This window comes from Chiloscyllium punctatum, chromosome 1 (genome assembly GCF_047496795.1).
Source record: "Chiloscyllium punctatum isolate Juve2018m chromosome 1, sChiPun1.3, whole genome shotgun sequence".
NCBI lineage: Eukaryota > Metazoa > Chordata > Chondrichthyes > Orectolobiformes > Hemiscylliidae > Chiloscyllium > Chiloscyllium punctatum.
The window spans coordinates 86,921,726-86,941,169 of NC_092739.1; the positions used below are offsets into that span (position 1 = coordinate 86,921,726).

The following is a 19,444-nucleotide window of genomic DNA, read 5'->3' on the forward strand; positions in this document are numbered from 1 at the left end:
GTGGGGCTGAGGCCAGGTTGGATGCTCTTACAGAATCACAGCACTGAAACAGACCCTTCAGTCCAAACAGTCCATGCCAACCATAATCCCAAACTAAACTCGTCCCACCACCTGCTCCTGATCCATATCCCTCCAAATCTTTCCTATTCATGTACTTATCCAAGTGTCTTTTAAACATTGCTGAAAATGTGTTGCTGGAAAAGCGCAGCAGGTCAGGCAGCATCCAAGAAGCAGGAGAATCGACGTTTCGGGCATGAGCCCTTCTTCAGGAATGAGGAGAGTGTGCCAAGCAGGCTAAGATAAAAGGTAGGGAGGAGGGACTTGGGGGAGGGGCGTTGGAAATGCGATAGGTGGAAGGAGGTTAAGGTGAGGGTGATAGGCCGGAGTAGGGGTGGGGGCGGAGAGGTCAGGAAGAAGATTGCAGGTTAGGAAGGTGGTGCTGAGTTCGAGGGTTGGGACTGAGACAAGGTGGGGGGAGGGGAGATGAGGAAGCTGGAGAAATCTGCATTCATCCCTTGTGGTTGGAGGGTTCCTAGCGGAAGATGAGGCGCTCTTCCTCTAGCCATCATGTTGCTATGGTCTGGCGATGGAGGAGTCCAAGGACCTGCATGTCCTTGGTGGAGTGGGAGGGGGAGTTGAAGTGTTGAGCCACGGGGTGATTGGGTTGGTTGGTCCGGGTGTCCCAGAGGTGTAATCTGAAAGGTTCCACAAGTAGGCGGCCTGTCTCCCCAATATAGAGGAGGCCACATCGGGTGTAGCGGATGCAATAAATGATGTGTGTGGAGGTGCAGGTGAATTTGTGGTGGATATGGAAGGATCCCTTGGGGCCTTGGAGGGAAGTAAAGGGGGGGGTGTGGGCACAAGTTTCGCATTTCTTGCGGCTGCAGGGGAAGGTGCCGGGAGTGGAGGTTGGGTTGGTGGGGGGTGTGGACCTGACAAGGGAGTCACGGAGGGAGTGGTCTTTTCGGAATGCTGATAGGGGAGGGGAGGGAAATATATCCCTGGTGGTGGGGTCTGTTTGGAGGTGGCGGAAATGATGACGGATGATATGATGTATATGGAGGTTGGTGGGGTGGTAGGTGAGGGCCAGTGGGGTTCTGTCCTGGTGGCGATTGGAGGGGCGGGGCTCAAGGGCGGAGGAGCGGGAAGTGGAGGAGATGCGGTGAAGAGCATCGTCGATCACGTCTGGGGCGATATTGCGGTCTTTGAAGAAGGAGGCCATCTGGGTGGTTCGGTATTGGAACTGGTCCTCCTGGGAGCAGATGCGGCGGAGACGAAGGAATTGGGAATATGGGATGGCATTTTTACAGGGAGCAGGGTGGGAGGAGGTGTAATTTAGGTAGCTGTAGGAATTAGTCTGTTTATAGTAAATGTCCGTGTTGATTCGGTCGCCCGAGATAGAAATGGAGAGGTCTAGGAAGGGGACGGAGGAGTCTGAGACGGTCCAGGTAAATTTGAGGTCGGGGTGGAAGGTGTTGGTCGAGTGGGTGAACTGTTCAACCTCCTTGCGGGAGCACGAGGCAGCGCCGATACAGTCATCGATGTAGCGGAGGAAAAGGTGGGGGGTGGTGCCAGTGTAGCTGCGGAAGATGGACTGTTCCACATATCCTACGAAGAGGCAGGCATGGCTGGGACCCATGTGGGTGCCCATGGCTACTCCTTTGGTTTGGAGGAAGTGGGAGGATTGGAAAGAGAAGTTGTTCAGAGTGAGGGCCAGTTCAGTCAGTTGAAGGAGGGTGTCAGTGGAAGGGTACTGGTTGGTATGGTGGGAAAGGAAGAAGCAGAGGGCTTTGAGTCCTTTGTGATGGGGGGGGTGGAGGTATGCAGGGACTGGATGACCATGGTGAAGATAAGGCATTGGGGACCGGGGAAGCAAAAATCATGGAGGAGGTGGAGGGAGTGGGTGGTGTCCCGAATGTAGGTGGGGAATTCTTGGACTAAGGGGGACAGGACCGTGTCGAGGGATGTAGGGATGGGTTCGGTGGGGCAGGAGCAGGCTGAGACAATAGGTCGGCCGGGGCAGTCAGATTTGTGGATTTTGGGCAGGAGGTAGAAATGGGCGGTGTGGGGTTGTGGGACTATGAGGTTGGAGGCGGTAGATGGGAGATCCCCTGAGGTGATGAGGTTATGGATGGTCTGGGAGATGATGGTTTGGTGGTGGGAGGTGGGGGTCATGGTCAAGGGGGCAGTAGGAGGAAGTGTCCGCGAGCTGGCGTTTAGCCTCAGCATTATAAAGGTCAGTGCGCCAAACTACTACCGCGCCTCCCTTGTCTGCCGGTTTGACAGTGAGGTTGGGGTTGGAACGGAGGGAGTGGAAGGCTGCACGTTCCGAGGGTGAGAGATTGGAGTGGGTGAGAGGGGTGGAGAGATTGAGGCAGTTCAAGTCGCAGCGGCAGTTGGCTATGAAGAGATAGAGGGCAGGTAAGAGGCCAGCACGGGGTGTCCAGGTGGATGGGGTATGTTGGAGGCAGGAGAAGGGGTCGTCAGAGGGGGGGCAAGAATCCTGGTTGAAGTAGTAGGCGCGGAGGCAAAGGTGGCGGAAGAATTGTTCGATGTCTCGCCGCGTGTTGAACTCGTTAATCCGAGAGTGTAGGGGAATGAAAGTGAGGCCTCTGCCAAGGACTGATCCTTCATACTCAGAGAGGGGTAGTTCTGGAGGGATGGTGAAAACACGGCAGGGCTGGGAGCTAGTGCCTGGTGTGGGGCTGGAGCTGGGGGCGGGGTTAGGCGTGGGGGCGGGAATCGGGGCAGGGACGGAGATCGGGGCAGGGGTGGGGTTCGGTGTGGGAGTGGGGTTCGGCGTGGTGACGGAGATTGGCGTGGGGGCGGGGTTAGGCGTGGTGACGGAGATTGGCGTGGGGGCGGAGACGCATGCGGCATGGTCGTTGTGCAAGTGAGTGGTCACTGGGGGCGGAAGTGGCTGTGGCGATGGCAGAAACGGTGTTGTTCCCGATAGCCGTGGAGGCCGCGTATCTGTCGGCGATGGTCTTCCTGGCGATCGTGGAGGCGGTTGTCTGGGCTGCAATCGTGGAGGCTGCAAAGTCAGTGGGGGCGGAAGTAATGTCGTGGTTCGCGGCAGCAGTTGGTGCCGCGGGTGCTGATTTCGGAGGCCGATGGAAGATTCTGGAACAGTTGAGGAAACCCAAGGAGCAGGAGAATCGACGTTTCGGGCATAAGCCCTTTATCAGGAAGGCTTATGCCCGAAACGTCAATTCTCCTGCTCCTTGGATGTTGCCTGACCTGCTGCGCTTTTCCAGCAACACATTTTTCAGCTCTGATCCCCAGCATCTGCAGTCCTCACCTTTCTCCTAAACAAAAGAGGACCTAGAACCAATCCCAGGGACACTGCTCTGGCAGGCCTCTAGTCCGAAAAGCAAGTCCTGTCTCCTGCTGTTAAGCTTCTGAGGGTCAGTGTGACTCGATAGATTAAATAGCTTCTTTCCACACTGTAGGGATAAATACATTGCAGGGCTTCCCAATCCTTGGTTGATAGAAATTAGAATTATTATAAACATTCGGAATACTGGAGAAACTCAGCTTGTATGGCAGCATCTGTGGAGAGCAAAACAGCGATAATGCTTAGAGTTTGGCTTGTGACTTCTTCAGTCCTTGAGAAGAGTGATACCTGGATTTAAAACATTAACTATTTTTCTCTCCACATGTGCCAGACTGGCTGAGTTTCTCCAGCATTTTCTGTTTGTTTCAGATTTCCAGCATCTACTGTATTTTGTTTTAAAATTAAAACTATTATTTTCTTTGGTGGTTCAAAATTGCTTTATCCTTATTGTTTGGGACGTATTGCCTGAGAAGTAGAGCAAAACCCAAAGTTGACTTCAAAGGTTGAGTAAAGATGACTGTAAAGGTGACCATTCTGAAGAGGAGTCATACTGGATTCAAAACGTTAGCTCTGTTTCTTTGTACAGTTGCTGCCAGACCTGTTGAGTTTCTCCAGCTTTTTCTGTATTTGTTTTGATAAAGTGACATGTACTGTACTGATTCACTGCCAACTTGAATACCCTGTGTACTAAACTAATCATTATCCCCTAGTGTTTGAGGGTTCAGTGGTTACAAAAGAGGCTAGTTAAACAGAATCCTAAAGTTAGTGATAGAGTTGATCATTCAGAAAACTTATTGTTGACAAAGCATTCATCTTAAACATGCTAACCATCCACACAGAGTAATATGTATAACCTCCATAGACATTATTAAACAACCAGTTCAGATGTGTTACGCATTCCTCTGGAGCAGGTAAGACTTGGATCTGGGTCTTCTGTCTTCTGTCTAAGAGATATGGACACTATTCCTGCACTGCAAGAACTTTCACATCAACCCTGTATCAAAAACTCAAGCAAATAATCATGAGGAGAGTGAAAATGACGTCTCCAAGCCTGTCAACATCGGAGATCTCCAAATTTAGACATGGCATCTCTTTATGCCATTCTCTCTGATAATTTCTTTCCTGTTTGATGAATTTCAGCTGATATGCCCCAAATTGTTAAAATTAGTTAATAGTAATGAAAGACTACATGCCTACTCAAGCTAAACAATTATTTCCTCATTGCTTAGATGGACTGACTTTGAGTAAAGTATTTATAGTCGTGCATTGCCTTTTATATTGTATCAATTCCGAGTCTCTATGCTACCGCCATCTGTAAGAAGCTTGTATTCAAAGTCACGTGCATTGTATCAGCATTAGTTTTTAGGATATGGGGCGGCATGGTTGCTCAGTGGTTAGCATTGCTGCCTCACAGCACCAGGGACCCGAGTTCAATTCCCATCTCGAGTGACTGTGTAAAGTTTGCACATTCTCCGTGTCTTCATGGGTTTCGTCCGGGTGCTCCGGTTTCCTCCCCCAATCCAGAGATGTGCAAGTTAGGTGAATTGGCCACGCTAAATTACCCATAGTGTTAGGTACATTAGTCAGGGGTAAATGTAGGGGAATAGGGTCGGTGTGGACTTGTTGGGTCGAAGGGCCTGTTTCCATACTGTAGGAATTCTTAAAAAAAGGCTTTATCGGAATGCATTTTAAACAAGTTCTGTCCATGTTACTATTTTGAGTTTGGTAGAAATAAAAAATAATGGTAAACGTTAGTATTTTGACATTTTCTTCCATGCTTATTGACATTAAGAACTTTCCTCTTAATAGGATGCTCGTCCTGAACCCAATAAGGAAGATGTGATTAGTCAATCCATGAAAACAAATTTACCCTTGGTTGCAGGTAGTGTTTAATCTTTTGTCTGTTTTTCAAAAAGTGACAGGATAGGTTTCAACAATTCTGAATTTATTTTGTTATCAAATTAGAATATGAAAGATTTGATTATTGTTTGCTTGTATAAACAAAATAATTGTGTTAAATGAACTTTTCTTTTCATTTTGTAACAGAAAATGGAAGTAACTCAAATCCTGATCTTCCTGAGTCTTTCCAAAATAATCTGTTTGATGTAGCTAATGAAGGCAAGAAAAGTCCAAAATCATCATTGCCTTTTTGTGAAAATGCAAATGCTGGAACAGCAATACAAATGGAACGACAAAATAACCTGCAAGGAACACCAGAAAGCTCACTGGCTGGCAGTCCTGACACAGATTCCCCTGTGTTAGTGAATGATTTTGTAAGCACTGACCTTTCAATGTTGGAAATATGTTGTAATATATGTTCTGTTTCGGCCAAAAGCGTATAGATGGGCTGATTAGCCTCTAGGGAAGTTATGTGCTAAATATGACATGTAGTTGGTACACAATTATGTTCTAGAAAAGTTCAGAACTTGCCTGTTGGAGCTGTTTGTTTTTCTCCATCAGTCGAAGGTATGCAGGCTAGGTGGATTAACCATGAGAAATGCAGGGTTACAGGGATAGGGTTGGGGATGTGTCTAGGTGGGGTGCTCTTTAGAGGGTTAGTGTGGACTAGTGGGGCTGAATGGCCTGATTCCACATTGTAGGGATTCTGTGATTCTTTGAAGCTGCTTGCATCAGAATTCTTGTCTAAACTTTTAAAAATATCTTTCACTAGCCCCTCCATAGGGTAAATTAAGCAGAGAGAACTTCTGATATTCTGGTCTTTCTAGGGTTTTATTTCTCTTTTTAGGTTTCTTGGGAGTTTAAAGTATCGACACATGAGAGACAAACCTTCAGAAAGGGTAATAATAGATTATCCTTTTAGGACAAGAAAAGTGAAGCGAAGGCTGACCTACATTACATGGTAATCATCAGTCAATTCTTATCTTCCAAGGAAGCCAGTTAGAGAGAGAATGAATCAGGCAGTACTAAATATGTTAGCATGCAAGCAGCAAGAGAACTGTGCAAAATTTCTTTCATTCAAGAAAGCGTGATGCATTGAGTACACTGAGGTACTCACCTTAGCCTGAAAAACAATTTGAATAACTCATTAGTTGGTCAATACATCTGAATCACTAATTACCAAAGACTGCAACATTTGATAATTCATTCACAATTATTGTCGAGGATCTTGTCACAAATTAGTAATGTATAGAAATGTACCCATTACAAATGTGTACATTCTTCTGCATTTATCAAATTAGAAATGAACATACTACTTGAGAAAAACAACCATTTGGTGTTATTGGGCAGGCATTTACACTAGTTGCTGCCAAGATCTTGATTTAATTAGTGGCACGTTAACATCGAACAGAATAGTATTAATGGCCTTTTTATGTCCTTATGGCTGACAGACCACTGAATGTCTGCAACAAGACATCTATCTCACTGATTGACATAGACTGTAATTAAAAGGTAGGGTGTAACTAGTCTCTCCAAGATGATAATGAATATTCAATAAATTGGACTCTGCAAACAAGCATCTGTCAACCTAGAGGTCCCAGCATCGTCGACAGCCTAGAATTGAAGAAATCCTTACACCAGTTGGCTACTCTTCTGAGGTAATGATTTTTGGAAGAACGAGTATGGAAAGACAGTAGGTGGATCATTTTTAATGTAGTGCAGATGGACATTAATGTTCATATGCACAAATCCTTGAAGTTGATAACTTGTATGCCATTTATCCACATTATTTGGTTTAATAATAAGCGATGTAGAATATAAATGCAAATATGTTAAAACTTTATAAATCTGGTTAGACCTTAGCTAATGTAATCCAGGCCATGGTGAACTCCACACTGCAGGGTGGTTCTTTGGGTCAATGGAAGATTATTAAAGGTTGTAGAGGAGGTTTAATGGACTGTTGTCAAGGATGAGGAACTTCTGTTATGAGAAGAGGTTGGAAAGGTTAGAATAGTTGTCCATGAACCAGAAAGGTTAAGTTAATCTAAGTTTTCAAGATGATAAATTTTGATAGAATAAATAAGGGAAATGTTATAAATAAAATGAAATTTAGAGGTAAAATGTTATTCAGGTATGAAATGCACTAGATGGTAGTGGACATCAATTCTATAAGTTATTTAAAGAGTGAGTTGGACGAATACTAGAGGAAGATGAATTTTAAGGATGACAGGTGACAAGCAAGGATGTAAGACTAAGCACAAAGCTCTTTCAGTGGGCCAATACAGGATGAGAACCAAATGGTCTTCTGTTCTTCTGCAGTCACCCATGATTTGATGAACTGCATAAGATAATTGCTTGTATAAACTGATGTTGGGAAGGTATGTCATCAGATAGAGGGCTCCCTCTTCTATTCTATTCTATTCTCCCATTAACCCCAACTTCCTGTCATCAGCATAAATGCCATCATTTCCTAGCTGCTACCAGTTCTGAAGAAGAGTTAACTCTCTTTTTACTCCATAGATGTTGCCACACCTGCTGAATTTCTCCAACACTTTCTGTTTGTGTTTCGGATCTCCAGCATCTGCAGTTCTTTGTTTTATTTTGAAAGGTGGTGCGTTTTAAGTATAATCTTTAAATTTTGCTTAGACTTTTTTGTTTCTTTTGATGTTTCTATTGGTCAAATTAATTTTTGAATTGTGTGAAGTTGTTCTTGCTATTCCAATGTTAACAATCTCATTTTCTCTTCAATTTTGCTTAATTGTGTATGAGATTTTAACTAAAACCTTTGTAATGTATTTCTCTACTCCCTTCAGCAGGAAGCTGGATCTGGCAATCTGAGCCAGAAATCAGATGAAGATGACTTTGTTAAAGTGGAAAACTTGCCTCCAAGTCTTTCAGCCCTCTCTGAGGTAATCGCTGTACTGAGATTACATAGTATATACAGCACAGAAGCGGGATCAACGAGCATAAAAGCTCCATTCTGCTATAGTGCTTCACTTGAGCCTCTTTGCATTCTCATTTCTCTGACACGATTGACATAACCTCTATGCCTTTCTGCCCTATGTTCTTGAATGCCCCCAAATGTGCCTACACTTGCTAGTTTGATTTCTGTTAGTCATAGTGAGTTCACATTCTGACCACTCTTAAACATATCACCTGAATTCCCTGTTAGATTTATTAGACTATCTTCAGTTTATGACCCTTGTCTGTCCTCTGTTACAAGTAGAAACATTTTCTCTACATTACCTCTATCTATCCCTTTTATAATCTTGAAGACTTTGATTTTTTTTGTGAAGGAGTGATCTCCACACTGTTTAATCTTTCCTGATAGATATGGCCCCTTGGTTCCATTAGAATTCCAGTAGAGCTTGTTTGCAACTTCTCAATTTTTGAATTCCATATTTGAGTATTGTTGATAATAGATACATTTTGTCAATGCTTTTCATCTTGTACTGATCAGGACAATTCGTAATAATACCAAAAAGGGGAAAAGCAATTTTTATACATTGAGAAGAGAATGTTGTTTGGTTGGCAAGTGGTCTGAGAGTGCTAGAGGTGTTGCAGAGGAGATGTCGCAGTTATTGCTGATTGACCGCTAACTGTTAAGCTTTGCTTAAATTTCAAATAGAAATATAGAAAGTAGGAGCAGGATTAGGCCATTTGGCTCTCTGAGCCTCCTCTGCAATTCATTATGATCATAGCTGATCATCCAAGTCAATAGCCTGTTCCTATTTAGCTCCCATCTCCTTGGATCTTTTTAGGCCCAAGTACTATATCCAACTTCTTGAAATCATGATTTGGCCTCGATTGCTTTCTGTGATAGTGAATTCCATAGGCTCGCCATCTCTCGGTTAAAAAATTTCTTCTCATCTCAGGCCTAAATGGTCTACTACAGACCCTTAGTCTGTGATCCCAGGTTCTAGACTCCTTATCATTAGGAACATCCATCCTGTATCTACCATGTCTAATCCTGTTCGAATCTTATAGGTTTCTGAGATCCCCACGTTATTCTTCTGAACTGCAGTGAATAAAATCCCAATTGATTCAAACTTTCTTCGTATGTCAGTCCTGTCATCTATGGAATCGGTCTTTATTGCACTCCCTCCATAGCCATAATAACCTTTCTCACATAAAGAAATCAAAGTTGCATATACTATTCCATGTGTGGTCTTTCCAACAAGGCTTCCCTGCTCCTGTGCTTATCCTGTCACTATGAAGGGCAACTATTTGTCGTCTTCACCGCCTGCTGCATCTGCAACCCAGGTCTCGTTGCACATTCACCACTCTCAACATATTGCCAGTCAGATAATAATGTGCCATTTTGTTGTCATGGATCAACCTACAAACCTTCTCGCTCCCCCAAAACCAAAAGGTATTGTCAGGCGATAGTCTTTTATAATTATTTACAGGCAAGTGTAAGGTTTGTGATCCAGATGTGGTTCAATTGGTCTGCCACTAGGCTTTAATCAGAACAACTTTATTCTTACAACAGTTAAAATACAAAGTTAAAAGTCACATAATGCCAGGTTATTGTCCACCATGTTTATTTGGAAGCACTAGCTTTTGAAGCGCTGCTCCTTCATCAGGTGGTTGTGGAGAATAAGGTTGTAAGATCCTTGTACGATTGTCTTACAATCTTATTCTCCACAACCACCTGATGAAGGAGCAGCTCTCTGAAAACTAGCGCTTCCAAATAAACCTGTTGGACCATATCCTAGTATTGTGTGATTTTTTTTAACTTTGTACACCCCAGTCCAACACCGGCGTCTCCAAATTGTTAAAATACAAAAATTACTTTGTTGAAATTCCTAACAAGATAAAATATTACTTAACTGCTAATTTCCAATTGTTCCAGTATAGGCAGCATCCCATGAACACATCCTTTGCCAAACATGTTACATTTCTCGTGTGCTGCATCTCTAGTCCAGAAGAAAGAAAAAATCCGCTCTTTTTGATTTTAAGAAGAAGCCTGGCTGTCTAAGACTTCACCCGAGCAGTTGGGAACTCCAAGTTTTTAGCTTAGCAGCCAGCAGAAACCAGTTAACTGAAAGCAAAATTAATAGCCTTCATGGATCTGTGTGAGTCCTGACTCTCCTCGCTCATGATTCTTTTGTCCCATTTTAGAAAAAAAAAATCCAACGATAACTGAAAAATCTGTTTACTAACTGCCAGCCTGAAGGAGACACATTTCAGCACCAGTGTGACAACACCCTTCTGCAAGAGAGAACAGCACAAAACACCTCTTAAAGGCACAGTACTTTCACACTGTTCTTGCTCCTAAAGTGGATAACCTCCCATTTATCCAGATTCTATTGACCTGCCATGCATTTACACACAACTCAACTCATTCAAATCAAATTGAAGAATCTCTGCAGCCTCCTCGCAGCTCATTCTTCCACCCAGCTTTGTGTCCTCTGCAAATTTTGAGGTATTACATTTAGTTCACTCATCTAAATCATTAATAGTTTGCTCATCTGGCAGATTGACTCTGTTCATTGTTCGGTACAATGCCTTGACCAGGAAATGGTTGTCATCTTTTTTTTCAGTTGAAACAAGCACAGTGTGGGCACACACTTTATCTGCAACAAACAAGGACAGATTCCGATTCAGAGACATTTACAGCACAGAAGGAGGTTGTTTGGCCCATCATGTCAGCACCAGTAAAGAAAGATCTGATGACACTAATCCCATTTTCCAGCTTTTGATCCATTCCTCTGGAGGACTTGGCAATACAAATGAATATCCATATACTGTTTCAATGTTTCAAGAGCTTCTGACTCAACCATTCTTTCAGGCAGTGAGTTTCAGACTCCCACCTGCTTCTGAGTGAAAACAAGAATTTTCTTCAACTCCCATTTTAGCCTTCTGCCTCTGACCATTAATAGAATATAGAACATTACAGCGCAGTACAGGCCCTTTGGCCCCCGATGTTGCGCTGACCTGTCATACCAATCTGAAGCCCATCTCACCTACACTATTCCATGTATGTCCATATGATTGTCCAATGACGACTTAAATGCACTTAAAGTTGGCGAATCTCCTACCGTTGCAGGTAAAGCATTCCATATCCTTACTACTCTGAGTACAGAAACTACCTCTGACATCTGTCCTATATTTCTCACCCCTCAATTTGAAGCTATGCCCCCTCGTGTTCGCTGTCACCATACTTGGAAAAAGGCACTCCCTGTCCACCCTGTCTAACCCTCTGATTATCTTATATGTCTCTATTAAGTCACCTCCCAACCTTCTTCTCTCCAACGAAAACAGCCTCAAGTCCCTCAGCCTTTCCTCGTAAGACCTTCCCTCCATGCCAGGCAACATCCTAGTAAATCTCCTCTGCACTCTTTCCAAAGCTTCCACATCCTTCTTATAATGCGGTGACCAGAACTGTACACAATACTCCAAGTGCGGCCGCACCAGAGTTTTTACAGCTGCAGCATAACCTCATTGTTCCAGAACTCGATCCCTCTATTAATAAAAGCTAAAACACTGTATGCCTCCTTAACAGCCCTGTTGACCTGGGTTGCAACTTTCAAGGATCTGTGTACGTGGATACCGAGATCTCTCTGCTCATCTACACTACCAAGAATCTTACCATTAGCCCAGTACTTTACATTGCGGTTACTCTGACCAAAGTGAATCACCTCACACTTGTCCGCATTAAACTCCATTTGCCACCTCTCAGCCCAGCTGTGCAACTTATCCTAATATTAAAGGAATCTTGATCAATTGAGCCAATGGGCTGAAGAGTGGCAGATGAATTTGGATAATTGCAAGGTATTGCATTTTGGTAAGACAAACAAGGACAGGACTTAAACTGTTAATGCTAAGGCCCTGGGTAATATTATGGAACAGAGAGACATCGGGGTTCAGGTACTTAGTTCTTTGATAGTTGTGTCACAAGTAAACAGGGTGGTTTATAAGGCATTATCGCATGCTTGCCTTCATTGCTCAGAGCATTGAGTATAGGAGTTGGAATGTCATGTTATTGAGACCATTTTTGGAGTACTGTTTACAGTTATGATCACCCTGCTGTAGGAAGGATATTATTAAATTGGAGAGGATGCAAAAACATTTACAAGGATGTTATTAGAACTGGAAGTTGTGAGGAAAGGCTGGAGTGACTGGTGATTCTTCAGTGGAGCATAGGAGGTTGAGGGTTGACCATATAGAGGTTTATACAAGTCATGAAGGGCATAGATAAGGTGAATAGCAAACATCTTTTCCCTAGTATGGGAAGGTACAAAACTGAAGGGCATAGGTTTAAGATGAGAGGAGAAGGATTTAAAAGGGACGACAACTTTTTCACGCAGGGTGGTTTGTATGTGGAGTTAACAGCAAGGGGAAGTGGTAGATGCAGTACAGTTAGAACTTAAAAGACATTTGGACAATTATGTGAATAGAAAAGGTTTGGACAGATATGAGACAAAGGTAACTAGTTTAGTTTGGGAAACTTTTCAGCCTGGATGAGTTGGACCAAAGGGTCTATTTCTATGCTGTCTGACTCTTGACCTTCTTATTCACTCTATCTGTGCTTCTCACAATCTTGTACACATCTCTTAGGTCTCCTGTAAACCTTCACTGCTTCACTTCACTTCAGTGCTCTAGGAAAACATTTCTAGCCTATCCAATTTCTTCTCATAATTCAGATCTTGCAGCACAGATAGCATCCTGGTAAATCTTCTGTGCCCCGTCTCTAGTGTAATCACATCCTTCCTTATAATCTGGTAGCCAGAAATGCCAGCATATGTCAGGTGGCTTAACTAGTGTCCTGTGTGTTATATTCTGTTGGGGAAAATAAATCTTGTGCCGAATCGTTTAAAACAAAATGGTCAGGAGACGAGACCTTGAGCAATTAACTAGCATTATCATGGCCGTGGGGAATACATCTTCGTTCAGAACAAAATCTGATATATTCCAAAGAAATACAGAATGTTACAAGTTATATCGTAAAAAAGAAGCTCCCACTGCCCATTAGTTACACAACCTAGGGGCAGTTGTAAGGTCCCGTACATTGTCCAAACCTACATTTGTTAATGTCTACAAAACCGAACGTTCTCTTATATTGCAATTTCAGCTGGGCTAGAACAACTGATAAGGGACAAGAGAAACGATACATCATTCTTTGAAGCAGCATTATCTAATGGCACTGAGGAGAAGAGACAGCCTGCAGCTGCATGGTCAGGCTATCAAAACAGAATTCTTCAGCCAGGGCTCAGACAGAACTATGGCTAACAGGCTAAACTCTTACTGGAAAAAATTGCTTTGTGACACAATGGCTTCTACACAGTTTTGTGTCAATTTTGGTCAAGTTCTCCCATATATGCCAACATAATCTTCTAGCTCCTGCATTCTGTGCCTCTACTAATAAACTCACGTCTCCCATCTATCACCTTAACCATATCTACTGCTCTTTTATCTTCAGGAATCTGTGGATATGCACATCAAGCCCCCTTTGATTTTCAGTACTTGCCAAGTTCCTACCATTTATACAATGATCCCTTCCCTTGTTAGCCCTTCACAAATGCATTATCTCACTTTTCCAAGTTGAATCCCATCTGACCAGTGCAATGATATCCTCCTGCAGTTTACAGCTATCTTCATTATTTATCACCCTACAAGTTTTCATATTAATATGTACTGCAAGCTAGATGTCCTGTTAAATACCGTCATAAGAACATGTGCATGTGCTGCACCTGCTTCATTTCAATAAAACTGAGTAACAGCCATTTGCCAGTTAATTGCTGAGGGCAGTACCCTGACTGACCTAAGTCAACATGCCTGGTTTGATACTAAACAAAGCCTGGCAGTTAACACTCAATAGTCATGAATTGCTCCGTTCTCTTTGGCAATACCTTTGCCAACCAATTAGCAGTACCTCTCCTTCACTAGACATGTTGGCTGTCTCCTTTATAATATTCTCGCGAACTGTCCTGATGGATGCAGGATTTCATAACATTTATGTGTATTTTTAGCAATACTGTCCATAGGGTTCTACATAGGGTTGTTATTCTATCACCTTTGATATGAATCTCAGTGTTTTTGACTTTATGAACTTGGTTGCACTTTTAATTGTTTTTATCTATTCAGTAAGTATCTGTTTAAAGTTGACTCAGTTAATGGGTCAAATCTTGGAATTCCCTTCCTAACAACATTGAGTCTATATTCAGCACATGGACTGCAGCAGTATACCACCACCAACTCAAGGATAACTAGGGGCAGGCAATAAATGCTGCCCCATCCAACACCACCCACGTCCCATGAGTGAATATAAGTAGATTTTGTTTTGATTTAATGTTGTTCATAAAATAATGACCATGTTCTCAATTAACTTTGAAAGTTTCAGTTTAATAGTTGCGGCAGACTTCCTATTGTATGGTCTGTAAGCTCTCAAAGCCTTTTCCCCATGCTTCCATCCCATATTGAGTCCTGAAGGACCCTTGCCTTCCTCTGGTTCATACCCCTGGTCTCAATCCCTCTTCACCACTTCAGCTTCTGTTCCCAGTCTGTCTGTGGTTTTTATTAGCATGTACACATATCCATTTTTCTCCTAACTTTTATTTGGAGCTTGCACTGAACTCCTGGGATACACCTCGTGACAAAGTTGGTCAGTGCAGCCCACACCAACCCGTTCTGCTACTAAATGAAACTGGTGTAATTAATAATTATATCCTGTTAAAGTTAACAAGTATTTACAGTACTTTTATATATTTTTAACATTTTACTTTGAAGGTCATTTTGTTTATATTTTACTGTTTACAAATGTAAACCATCTCAACTTAATCTTTTCAAGTTGTTCTTTGTACAGTAAGATCGTTAAGTGCCTACTAACTGCCTAGAGTGTCTCTTAGATTTAGTAATGTCTCTGTTTGTAAATATGTATGGTACAATTTTTCAACTTGAGCATTATTTTCTAAGCACTGTCCAAAGGAATGTAATTCTAGTTTTAACACTGGTTAGTGTATAAGTGGTGCTTCACATAGAATTGTGTCTGCATTTGTGAGAATCACAACCTTAAGTGAGGATTTACAGTACCCTTAAATCCTTCTGAACCTCTCCCCCCATTTGAACACTTATTTTCAAAAGGAATACAGCATTGTTATTCTTTTGACCAAAGTGTCCCACCTCACACTTAGCTATATTGAAGTTCATATGTTATAACATGCCTGTTCTGCTAATTTATTAATGTTCCCTTTTTATCTTGGCACAATCCATCCTCAAATTGACTGTGTTCCCAATTTGGTGGTGCTCATAAATTTAGAAATTGTACTTTGAGTCCCGAGATGACTGACTAGAGATACTAATAGGCACTAATTTAAAAACATGTTCTATCATTTGTTTTCAAATCTCTACAGGATGAATTGGTTAGGAGAATTTCTGAGGAAGAGCAGCATAACAATTTAGCTTGTGTTCTGCTGAACGCAGATGGAGCACAAGAACTTGCAGGCAACCCAGATACTCTAAAAGAACCAGGTAACAAGTGCATTAGACTTTTGCAATAACTTGCCTGCATTTTGTAGTTTAATTGCTCAGTAGGGTTTCAGATAATATTGGATTTCTTAAAGCCTTCTCATAGGTTGTAGATTAATTATTTTCATAAACCAAAGTCCTGATGTGCAATATGTGAAGATACTTTAGGGATAAACAACTACAACATTATCATTCAGCTTGTGGGATCCTCAGAATTCTTTGAGGAGGTAACGGTCAAGTTAGACAAAGGATAGCCAGTATATGTGATTTATTTGGATTTCAAAAGGCCTTTGGCAAGGTGTCACACAGGAGACTGTTAAATAAGATGAGAGCCCATGACATTTGGAGCGAGATACTGTCATGGAGAGAGAATTGGCTCACTGGCAGAAGGCAGAGAGTAGGGATAAAGGGGTCTTTTTCAGGATGGCAACAAGTAACTAGTGGAGTTCTGCAGTGGTCCATGTTGGGACCACAACTATTCACATTATATGTTAATGATCTGGGAAAAGGAACTGAGGGCATTGTTGCTAAATTAAGAGATGACACAAACATAGGTGAAGAGACAGGTAGTGTTCAGAAAGGAGGGTGACTGCAGAAGGATTTGAACAGGCTAGCAGAGTGGGCAAAGAAGTGGCAGAAGTAAAACAATGTGGGAAAATGAGAGGTTACGTACTTTGGTAAGCCAAAGTCAGAAGTCACAAGACACCAGGTTGTCGTCCAACAGGTTTATTTGAAATCACAAGCTTTCAGGGCACAGCCCCTTCGACAGCTATCCCTGCCCAAGGACACAGGTTCACAATGAAGGGACAACCTTTCAGAACTGAAATTAATCTGTGTAACTCATTACTGCAGAAGGCTTTGGCGGCCAAGTCATTGAGTGTATTTTAAGACAGAGATAGAAAGGTTTTTGTTTGGTAAGGGGATCAAGGATATTGGGGAGAAAGCAGGAGAATGGGGTCGAGAAGCATATCAGCCATGATCAAATGGCAGATCAGACTCTATAGGATGAATGGTTTAATTCTGTTCCTATGCCTTAAAGACTTCAGATCCAGAATGTTCTTTAAAAATGGCAATTTTGCAAATGAAATTATTTTTCTTTGTCTTTTTATCACAGTTACTGATAGTAAGGAGTAATATGTTTTCAGTTTCTACCTTTGATCTGTTTACACTCTGAAGAATTGTACAACTGCTTCATATGCTTCTCTAGGGTAGAATCACAGACTGAAGTCAAATATCAGAGATAAAAATTAGAAGGATGTGGGGAAATTCAGAGGAAACAGAGCCTATGTGTGATGTTTTGAGCTCTAAATTCTTACATTTTACCCAAGAAAAAAATTTAGTATCGTAAAGAAAAGTTCCCTCTGACGTAAGTTTACTCTACATGATTTGGTGCCCTTATATACTAGGAGAACAATCCATCTCCTGGATCATGCTATGTATTCTGATCTTTATTAACTGGAAGGAGTGTGGGCCTGCAGCAGAGGAATATTAATTCACATACCTGAACTAGATAAAAGTTAAATTTAACAGATATTTAGTGTACGATTACTGTATTTAGTATTATTGATTTGTAAGCTATCAACAATATTAATTTTTTCCCCTTTGTTTTAGAAAATGGTGGAGCCCGAAGTGCATGAATGAATATTTATTGATCTTCATCACTGTAATGTTTGGTTTGAATACATTAATTAAATTTAATCCTTGTTTACGGCTAAAAACATTTTCTTTTAATTAGCCTTCTGCTAGAATTGTTGTCCCCTTATTTAGTTAAGACTGACCAGTATTTCCTGCTCCATAAGCTACAATGCATCATAATACTTTAAATAATTTTGTTTTTAAATAGTCTAGCTTCAAGTTTTACAAGTGAAACCCTGTTTTATAATAAAATAAATCAATTTTTATAATTAAAATCTGTAGTCCCAACACTACTATATTTTGACATTTGGAAGATGGTGAATGTGATATGTTCATTAGACTTTCCTCAGTCCATTTTACCTAGATTGAATAACTCCATCTGCTGTTTCATATGTTGCTGTTCTTTAAAATAGCACCAACTTCGACCTATTTTTCTAGAGATTTTATTGGGCTTGTTCATTGGGGAGCAATTTTTGAGACTCTCTACAATGTTTGCAAGTATTTTTGTTCTGGATAACGTTTCCCCATATGCAGTTCATAGGAATCTGCTATTGTCTTCTGACATAATGCTCACCTTGCAAATAACAATAAGGTAACCTCAATATATCTGCTGTGTTCAATGCAACATTTTGGCACAGATGATCTCATTCTTCAGTAGTTGGGCTCACCAGTCAAAGTTAAACTGTTCCAATTGACTTGTACTGCTGTCTTTTCAATAGAGCCTCTTCTCATCTACTAAACAAACCTGTAAATCTGAAATGTGATAATGAATGTTGGATATATAAATAAGTTGCCCCACTTTTGTTAACATTGCAACTCATTTGCAAATTAGAAAGAGCCACAGTATTGATGTGTTGCAGGAAAAAGTGAGTTGTATTGGTCTTAACACTGAATTACTGATCTCAAATCTGTGTTTTTTTTTCTGCTTTCATATTCTAGTGTAGAATTATGTACAAACAGTGTAAGATTGATATTTTCAAGAACTAAAGAAATTGATTTGTTATTTCAAAGTACTGTTATCTGCTAAAATTCTCAAACGTTTGGTTAAAACTGCTTACTATTTTTATACATATATTCAAATGAGAGGCATTGGATGCCACTCAACTGAATCTAATTGCAAGTGAGCAATGACTATTAATTTAAAACTTCAGTGTCAAAAGCAAGATCTGAATTAGTTCCAAAACTTCCAAGGTGGTGTCACAATGGAAAACTGCATATTCTAGTTAGTTCAAGAGCTGAGATGCCATCCAGATTTAAGCAATTGTATCATTCGCATGCATGCAAGTTTTGTGATTTATTTTCATTTTCATAAGCCCTAATAGCATACAAGGACATATTCATTTTACATGCATATAATACTAACACAGTGCTATTTTAAGAACATCATTGCAGCTGATGTTTTCCCAGGTCTTAGTAAAACAGGTCAGGCCTTGATAACAGGCTGTACTATGCTTTTCTTGAAGATTGAGATGTTTTTACTTTATTAGAGCCTAAAATAAAGTGTGCATAAAATTGTCAGTCTGTAGTATGATCTATGTAGAAGTTAATATAATTTACTGGAATTATTGCTTTTGTAAATTGGGTAAAAGCATGTTCAGTGGAAATATTACAAATTATTCAAACAAGCAACATTTCATCCCTCATAACAATCATTCTTAAACCTTTTTGATTTCTAAATTTCTTACAAGTGTGACTCTAACAATATGTTTCTGTCTGCAGCATGCTACTACACTAGACACAAAGAAGGAGTTGATTTACTTTTCTGCAAATGCCTGAGGGCAGTTAGAAGTGACTCCTACAGAAAAAGACTTTTGTGAAGTTGAATACAGATTTGTCTTTGACACTATTTAGACAAGGTGCACTGTTTCAGCTAGTGGCAGCACAAACCACTTTTTGAAGAATTAGACATGCTAAGTTACCTTTCAACGCTTTTCATTTTTGCATCTTAAATGTTTTGATGGTTTGTGCATTTAAATTTAGACTTTTTGACAGGCATGTTGCTGTGTTGTGTAATCAGTCTTTAACCTGCATTTTATATGTATGATTTTAAAATGTTTACTATGCAATTTCAAAATAAAGTAACATTCTTTGTGTTTGTCATTA

At 41.2% G+C, this 19,444-nt stretch overlaps 1 protein-coding gene across 6 annotated transcripts in view; it reads left to right on the plus strand.

Annotated features, from left to right (window-relative positions):
* pcm1 (pericentriolar material 1) overlaps window positions 1–19,444 on the plus strand; it is a 154,374-nt gene extending 134,930 nt beyond the window's left edge. For 3 of the 6 annotated variants that reach the window (XM_072570300.1, XM_072570336.1, XM_072570329.1), the window contains 5 exons: window positions 5,147–5,219; window positions 5,384–5,610; window positions 8,050–8,145; window positions 15,592–15,709; window positions 17,318–19,444. In XM_072570300.1, the coding sequence (XP_072426401.1) occupies window positions 5,147–5,219; window positions 5,384–5,610; window positions 8,050–8,145; window positions 15,592–15,709; window positions 17,318–17,343 (540 nt within the window). In that variant the 3' untranslated portion in view covers window positions 17,344–19,444. The remainder of the gene's footprint in view (window positions 1–5,146; window positions 5,220–5,383; window positions 5,611–8,049; window positions 8,146–15,591; window positions 15,710–17,317) is intronic. The other 3 variants (XM_072570318.1, XM_072570347.1, XM_072570309.1) reach the window with 2 other exon arrangements.